Source organism: Corylus avellana, chromosome ca8 (assembly GCF_901000735.1).
Source record: "Corylus avellana chromosome ca8, CavTom2PMs-1.0".
Lineage (NCBI taxonomy): Eukaryota > Viridiplantae > Streptophyta > Magnoliopsida > Fagales > Betulaceae > Corylus > Corylus avellana.
The window spans coordinates 14,968,413-14,977,354 of NC_081548.1; the positions used below are offsets into that span (position 1 = coordinate 14,968,413).

General features: G+C 31.8%; 1 protein-coding gene across 1 annotated transcript; it reads left to right on the forward strand.

The window, feature by feature from the left end:
* The first annotated feature begins 967 nt into the window (after positions 1–967).
* On the forward strand, positions 968–7,896 carry LOC132190929 (GDSL esterase/lipase At1g29670-like). The gene is made up of 5 exons (XM_059605955.1): positions 968–1,229; positions 1,326–1,450; positions 2,001–2,246; positions 4,718–4,967; positions 7,739–7,896. The coding sequence occupies exons 1-5, from the start codon at positions 968–970 to the stop codon at positions 7,894–7,896; spliced, it is 1,041 nt and encodes a 346-aa protein (XP_059461938.1).
* Positions 7,897–8,942: the final 1,046 nt, after the last annotated feature.

Below are 8,942 nucleotides of genomic sequence, written 5' to 3' on the forward strand. Positions count from 1 at the left end.
TTATTAAAGAAATAGATATTAAAATAATTTAATGAAAAAAATAGCAACTTGAAAAAGCATTAAATGAAAAAAATGATTTTAAAAACCTATTTAAATATTTTGTAAAATGACTGTTTGGCTATTAAAATCGGGTGTTTGTTTGTGGATTCAAAACATATATTTTTTCAGGTTTTCAAACCTCTGTTTTTTTTTTCAAATACAATCCTAAATGGGATATTTTTTTTTTCTCGATTTTGTTTAAAAACGCAACAACCGCTCCAAAATTACAAGGCGAAACACACTATTAGAAACAGGCCAAACACACTCGTTGTTTCTAATAGATGAAGAAATAGAGAAAAATAACTGAGAAATTTGTTTTAAAAACCATGCGGTTTGATTTTTCAAACAGCACTCCAAGTGCTAGGGATCTAATTTACATTTGCACACAATACACTACACCTAATTAGCTTTTAGTCAGATTTGCACAACCCCTTTCCTTGCTAAATAAGATGTCCCCCACTAACCTAGAAAATTAAGCTTGGAATGGCATAAAGAATGTATTTTATATTACAAGTTGCAGCTTTTGAATTTGGATATGATAAATTATATATATATAGTTTATATGAATAACTTGGCCTTGATTACCTGGCAGCTTGTTGGGAAAACTAATTAATTATAGTGTTGTTATGTATTGTCAATGACATAAAAATATTGATTATAGTTAAAAAGTAAAATGCATTTTCCACATGTCCGAGTTTCATTTACTCAAGACCATGATAGATTAAATCCCCTCAATATTTTTAAACAATAATCAAACTCAAACATAGCTTCTATAATCAATATTCTTATAGGGTTTAATGGGTCCATTAATTCAAAAGAATTCTGTATTCAAGTTCTTTATAAAGACTAGTTCTTCTCCTCTTGTTCATCCCTCTTGGATTTCACCTTCATCTGATATATTCTCCTTTCCCGGTTTCTCAGAATTTCAATGGCATCTCAGATAAACAAGACAATGTTGTGGATGCTGCTTGTTTTATTGCTGCTATCAAACATGCAACGTTGTTTTGCAGCAAAAGGAAAGCAACAGCAAGTACCTTGTCTCTTCATTTTTGGGGACTCTTTGTCGGATGATGGGAACAACAACAATCTTGTGACTCTGGCAAAAGCCAATTATCCACCCTATGGTATTGATTTCCCCAAGGGGCCTACGGGAAGGTTTACCAACGGTCGTAATATCGTCGATTTCATTGGTCTGCATTTTGCTCTTTCTCATTACATTATATTGTTATATTATATGGTTGCCAAAGTATGATACGCTTAATTTTGAACACTTTTTCTCATTACAGCTGAATTTCTGGGATTCGACAATTACATTCGACCTTTTGCCACTGCCAGAGGAAGGAAAATACTCAAAGGTGTCAATTATGCATCCGGCGCAGCCGGAATTCGCAACGAAACTGGACAAACCCAGGTACGGTGGCATGCATGTTATAAATGGAGACAATTGTAATATGTTTAGAAGAAACTTCACAAAGATCCATTGAACTTGCACGCGTTTTGAGAATACTCATTCAAAGTTTAAAAACTCTCAATTTCACCATTTAAACTTCTAATTTGATGCAATCCCTCTCTCTGGAGTTAAAACATATGGTAAAAACGATGAAATAACTTTTATACCCCTGAGACTTCTATAAAATTTTAAATTTACCCTTAATTTCAAATAAAAAATAAAAAATAAAAGTAAATTCAAGGGTATTTTAGTATTTTTCGTAGCTTCCGTTAGGAGTTAATGCCAAAAACTGACGGAGGGGATAGATTGCATCAAATTAAAAGTTCTAGAAGTGAAATTGAGAGTTTTTTAACTTTAAATGTGTCTTCTCAAAATGTTTAGAAGTTCAGGGGACCTTACCTTTACGAAGTTTTTCCTACTGTTTAATATATAATACAGTATAAATGTAACCCTAATGCTAACACTGCCAAGTTAATATATATATACATGATTTGGTTGATGATCATTGCAGGGTGATCGTATAAGCATGGATAGGCAGTTGAAAAATCACCAGATTACGGTGTCGAAGATCAAGCAAATGTTGGGAAATCATAACAAATCAACTGCAGCGTACCTAAGCAAGTGCATATATGTTGTTGCAATTGGTAGCAACGACTATCTTAATAACTACTTCCATCCGGGGTATACAACTAGCACCATATACACCCCACAGCAATACGCTGTCGTTCTCAATCACCAATTATCTCAGCAATTAACGGTTAGCACTTAGCACGTTTTCTTCTTACTTTTTACAGCTCGTTTTATCTCTTAATAGTAGCAGTATAATACGAACCTAAATATTAAGTTGTTAACCAAATAAATTTGGGTAGGTTCTTAGAGGGAAGCTATACGTCATTAAAACATAAGTCCAGAAATAAACATTTTATTGATATTAATTTTATCAGTATTGAAACTGTTAAAAGTATTTATCTTTTTTTATTAGGTTAAGCTGTTGGGATAACTGATAAGTGGTAATTTAACATGGTATCAGAGCCAAATGATTGAACCTCGACTCCGTCAAATCACCCAAATTTAAATTAAATATTTCATGTGTTGGGCCTCCCACACGTGAAGGCTGAGGGAGAGTCTTAACTTATTAATTAGGTGATCAAATTTACTTTTTTCTTATTAATTACATCGAACAAGAAACTCTTAAGATAACTCTCAAAATATACATTTTTTATTTTATTTTTACTATAAACTTTTTAATACAAACTCCAATAGACTATCTATTATACTATTTTTTTTCTTTAAATATTCTTTTTAATGTCTATTTTATTATTTGTTAACCCTACTATTTTCTTGGTCTCTATCTATAGCATCTCTCTGTTGAATTCAACTGCAAAATGAAATTCAACAGAAAGCTGCTATATGGAACAGAGAGCTCCTATGAAGTTCAACCATTAGCATTTTGATTCCCATCTGAGCCCTTCAAACTGTCGGTGGCTTTGAATATTGTCGGCCTGAGAACGAAACCCACCATCTGAGAGAACGAAACCGTCCATCTCGGAGTACCCAACTCATCCATTTGGACGAAGGTGGGGTAGTTGTGTTTGGAAATAATAATAATAATAATAATCTTACCGATCAAATTTTCACTCATTTTGTGATTATATTTCTAAACTTTAGAAAGTGACATCCGAGTTCTACATGCCGAGTCAAATTAGATATTTTTGCATTTTTCTCTAATAAAATTAAAAAATATATAAAAATAACCATTGAAAAAAAAAATCAAGGAGCTAATATGAAAATGACTATCATTTTTTGATGTTTTTAGTTTTTTTGTTTGTTTAATTTTTTCAAATGAATATTTTTTAAAACAATTAAGGATATTTTGGAGAGAAAAATGTAAAAATGTCTAATTTGATACATGATAGCTCAATCGGCTAGGAACCACGCCTTATGAAGTGGATCGGAGGTCACTAATTCGAATCCTCCCTCCTCATTCTTGTGTGGACATGTTAAAAAAAAAAAAAAAAAAAAAGTGTAAGTGCAAAATGAGTAAAAGTCTAGGACGAAACCAAAATGTCGATCTTATGGGAATGAGCCAAACCAAAACTTTATTTATTTATTTTTCGGTCCTCACAATTTTTAATTTTTAATTTTTTTTCTCTTTTGGTTGTATTTATGAACTAAAGACTATCCCAGACTATAAATATTAAATAAAAATTAAAAAATATTATAGTCTACAATTAAATAACTATAGTTATTAAATAACAACTAAATAACAATAATTTCTAATAAAATACCAATAAAAGAAGTAAACCCATGTACAAACTTTTCGGGATGCCCATTTGGCCACCCGCTCTTTTTTTTTTTTTTTCCCCCAAAAAAAGTCACTCATTTTTTTTAACATTTACAAACAACTTTCTTCATTTTTTACTCAAAAAAGATTCAAAACTCATTTTATTCACATCAACCCACCTTTGTCTTATCAATCTATTTTCTTTATCATTTCTATTCGACTGACCTGTTTGCTTGTGCTAGCTGACACTGGTAAGGACTACAAAAATTTTATACAATTAGAGCTTTTAGGTTTGAATGGGTAAGGACCAAAAGATTTTTTGGCTAGGGACTACAATTTTTTATACAATTAGGGCTTCTAGGTTTGAATGAGTAAGGGCCAAAAGATTTATTGAGTGGGCAAAAAGAATTTGTAAATATGACCAAAATATTTTGGGAATTTTTATTGGGTAAGCCCAAAAAATTTTGTTGGTAAGGGCTAACAGGGAGAAAGTAAAAATGTTACCATATAATTTTTTTTTTTTTTTTTACCTTATCAATTATTTTCTAAGAAATTGGGAGAGGTGGGGGGGTTGGGGTGTCTTGGCCTATACCGCCCCTCCCCTTCCTCCATCATTGGTGATAGTTCATAGGGTTAATTATAAGTATATTTTTTCCCAAAATAAAAAATAAAAAATTTATTCAAGGTGCTATAATAATGTGAGTTTAATGTCGCAAATTTTTTGAAACTTTTGATTTTAAAATATTTGTTGGAGAGATAAAATGATTCATAAGAACTAAATATAACTATTATAAATGATATGAACATCTCCCGGAGATGCTCTAACCATCAAAAATTCTTACTGGGTTAAACAATCTTAGAAGATGACTTTTATAATAGAGGAGTGTAACATAGTGATAGAGAAAAACTGACGAGGCAATATTTGAATGTGTTGATGATGCTAGAGTTTGTACAAGTATGGGGCAAGGAAATTTGCCATGTTCGGGCTGGGTGTGATTGGTAGTATTCCAATCATACAGAGCTCATGTGGAAGCGGGACAAATGGCTCTGCCTGCGTGGACTACATCAACAATGCCGTCGAACTTTTCAATGTTGGGCTTAAATCACACGTGGCTGCTCTTAATCACAATCTAACCTGCGCTTCTTTTATCTTCATAAACTCTACTAGAATCACGTCCACCAGTCCGCTTCTAGGTATATCACCTTTATTTGACTTATTCAATTAGAGTTTATTTGAGATTGCGTTAGAACGCTTAGAAAATATTTTTAGTACGTAAAATATTGTGCCAAACAAAAGTTGACATATTTGGTAAATATTTCAAAAGTATTTCTTTGACTTTTTTATTTTAAGGGCATGTTTGAATATACATTTGAATAGCTTAAAAGTGTGTTTAACACTCAAAAAGTTTGTTTGATGAAAAAAGTACCTGTGATAAAAAAAATTAAAGGCACTTTTAAGGGTCTAAAAAGCTGAAAAAATAGCCAAAACGCATTTTTGCTAAAAATGCATTTTGATTTAAAAGCTCTATTTCTCAAACACAATCTTAAACATGCTCTAAAAATGGCCAAAACATATTTTTGGCAAAAGCTTAAAAATGAAACTTTTGTCAAAAATCATTTTTTGACTTAGAGCCTGTTTAAGATTGCATTTGAGGGGACTAAAAGTGTTTTTAACATTCAAAAAGTTCGTTTGAAGAAAAAAATATTTGTTTGGTAAATAAATTAAAATCGCTTTTAAGGGTCAAAAAATGCTAAAAATTATCAAAAGGCACTTTTGGTGAAAGGTTAAAAATAAAGCTTTTACCCAAAAGCTCTTTTTGACTTAAAAACTTAATTTCTCAAACGCAATCCTAAATAGATTCTTAAAAGCTCTATTTATCAAACACAATTGGGTTAAAAATAATAAAGCCTTTTAGCCTTACAGATAAAAATAAGAAATTTATTTTTAAATGTGCGTTTTCTTCCTTTTAAAGTAAAAAAATCAAATAAGTATTTTTGAAATTTTTTACCAAATCCATCAGCTTTTTATTTGGCAAGGCTTTTAAGTATTAAAAGCACATTTTAAATTCTTTAACGCAATCCTAAATAGGCTCTAAGAGCATTTTTGGAATTGCGTTGAAAAATATAACTTTTAAAGTTTTTTCTTTTCTTAGAAACTTTTTTTCACAAAAATAAAAAAAAAAAAAATTTCATTTTTAAGCTTTTTCAAAAGTGCATTTTAACCCGTCAAAGAAGTATTTTTAAAGTTTTTTTACTAAATGATCAACTTTTTATTTAGAATATATTTTTAAATATTAAAAATACTTTTTAAGCTGCTTTACGCAATCTTAATCCAACTAAATTACTAGTATTATAGATTTACGGTATTGTGAGATTGAGATGGAATTTTGTATCAGCTTCCTTGGTTTCAAACGTTTCCTGCTGTGAAGCGTCGAGCACTACTGGGCTGTGCGTGCCATTGGGAAGTACATGCAGTAACCGGAGCCAATATGCATTTTATGATTCAATCCACCCCACTCAAATTGTTGCTTCGGTGCACGCGGGAAGAGCATACAAAGCTGAGTCTCCATGTGATGCTTATCCATTTGATATTAGCCACCTCGCACACCACTGATATGGGAACAAGATTCTTGTTTCAATTCTATAATATATCAATAATCATTAATTGCTTGGATTTTTGTTCTGACTGTCCTGGAAATAATACCCATAATAAAGAAATAATTAATTTTTTTTTGTTCTAAATTGTCACCTAAATGCAACCACATGGTTTATTTTATAATTATAATTTAAAGTTTGTCTATTTGATGATTTATGAAATCAATGTTTGCGCGTCTTTTAAAAAATTTAAATAATTGTAGAATGATGTACACCATTAAATGAAGAGGATCCTAACTATAAAATAGATACTCTCTTTAAATCATGACCATCCATTTCATTTATAATAGAGAGTCCTTGTCCGTACAAGATGACCATGCATATTTACTTAAATGACTAAATCCTCATAAAACAGTTTTGAGAGGAGGAAGGAGCTGATCTCCCCATCCCCTTCTACTCCCTACTCCTACCCTCATCCTCTCTTTAGGTGTTTCCGACCAGATCAGCAACTTCGTCATCTCTGCTATGTGTCCGTCCACCTTCCATTGTGTTGTGCTATTCATCTCATCTATGATTTTTGCAAAGTTCTATACTTTATGCTGTAAGAGCTTTTTGCTATGCTTTGTAAGAAATTCATACTTGTGATCTTTAATCAATGAAATTCTCAGATTTTCGTTAAAAAACAAAATGACTAAAATCCAACTCCACAAGTACAAGCCGAATAAAATGGTAATAGATAAGAACAAATTATTGCAATAACAAAATAATGGCAAACCACAAAATATAAACACCCAACAATCAACGCAAAGATTTTGGGTACTAAGTAGAAGCCTTTTGAGAACCTCCAAGCTAAAACTACTCCAAGCCAACGAAACTCAAGTGAAAAATCACTATAAAAAATTCAAGTACAAATAATGTAAACTTACAACTCCTTTGTGAAATACTTAGACTCCATACACAGGCAAACTCCTTGTTTGCCCTTTATCTTGTCGATACGCTCCAGCTCGATCCTCGTTGGCCAATCTTCTATATATGACGTCCTTATTGACCTATCAGCAGACTTTGAACTGTTGAAGGTTTATATGGAGGTGTGTGGTTTGAACAACAAACTCCAAGAAAGGGAAAGCATCAATGGCTCTTAAAGGTTAAGCTAGGCAACCTCTCAAGAGATTTTAAGGCTTATGCTTCACCCATTACACATTGAGCAACCTTATCTATTAATAGGTTGTGTAAAAAACGAGCTGCAATGTCTAAAAAGGAACGAAACAAGTCCAAATAGTCACTAGTGTTTCAACATTAACTCTAGTGATAGCTCAGCAACGCCACAATGATCCAGGTGACGGTGCTCTCTTGAAAAATCATTTCAATAGGTAGTGTCATGACAATCCAAGTGACAATCTTCCGGGCATCCTCTGAAACAAGCAGCATCACAATGGTCTTGTTGACGGTCCAGGTGATGATGGTCTTAAGAGTCACCTGGAATGAGCAGGGTGACAATGAACTAGGTGACAGAGCCCTCGAGGACTAAGTAACCACAATCAGAAGTGTCTTCGTCTTCTGACTAAAAGATAAAACAAGTCCACAAGCATAAGAAATATAAGACTTCGCATAATATTTGAGAGAAAATTCTCTGATTTGATAATAATTCAATGATTCTGGGTTATTCCATTACAAACTAGCCTATTTATAGAAGACAAATACTTGTAGAGAAAGTAAACATAATCCAAGTAGCAATAGTAAACCTAATCCTAATAAGGAAAGAAAAATAATTAACACAAATCTAATCCTATTAAGGAAAAAAAGTAAAGTCCTAATAAAATAAAATCTTGTACAAATAAAATCCTAATATAAAATTGATAATCAGTTGGAATCGTGACTATCTTTTCGTTTGTACTTCTATTTTTCTGAAAACGAGTTTTGATCAAACGGTACTGCTCCAATATTATTTTTGATATCTTTCTTATTTTCATTTTCGCTGAAGATATGGGTTAATATTGTCCAACATCAGTGACAATGCTCTCAGGGAACCACAATTCATGTCAGGATGGTTGGTAACAATCAAGGTGAAGGTTTCAAAAACACAACACATATAAAGCCTAACTTTTTACACCAAAATACTTAAGTGATAAAAGGTTTAGAACCCTCGTTTTGATTACCGAATTGAGCTAATTTCTAAGAGCTAACAATCTACTCATTTGGCCATTTGGTGACAAAACCAAACAACATCATAAAATAAAAAATTATAGGAAAATTTTTCGGGCCCATTTGGTTCATGGAATGGAATAGCTATTCCATACCATTTTTTTATTTGATAGGGACCTATTCATAGGAATAGTTATTAGGAATAACAATTTACATATAAGGAGGAATACCTATTTCTCTAAAAAACTGAAAGGAATAAACAATGTTTTCCGAGAAAAAAAATAAAAAAATAAAACATAAAAATTCCTTTTAAATTTGAGTTTTTGAAAAATAAGAAATCAAGTGGGTTTTTTTGGTAATTTTGGTTTAATTCAAATTAGGGCATATCTCTTGTCACCAAACTAAAAAAAATGAAAAACTATTATGTTAGTT

What these genes read in the sequence shown, in the direction of transcription:
- LOC132190929 (XM_059605955.1), top strand. Translation starts at nt 968, where the DNA reads ATGGCATCTCAGATAAACAAGACAATGTTGTGGATGCTGCTTGTTTTA. An exon ending in ACGAAACTGGACAAACCCAG is followed by an intron (nt 1,451 to 2,000) that starts GTACGGTGGCAT and finishes TGATCATTGCAG; the next exon opens with GGTGATCGTATAAGCATGGA. An exon ending in GTCCACCAGTCCGCTTCTAG is followed by an intron (nt 4,968 to 7,738) that starts GTATATCACCTT and finishes TCATTTCAATAG; the next exon opens with GTAGTGTCATGACAATCCAA.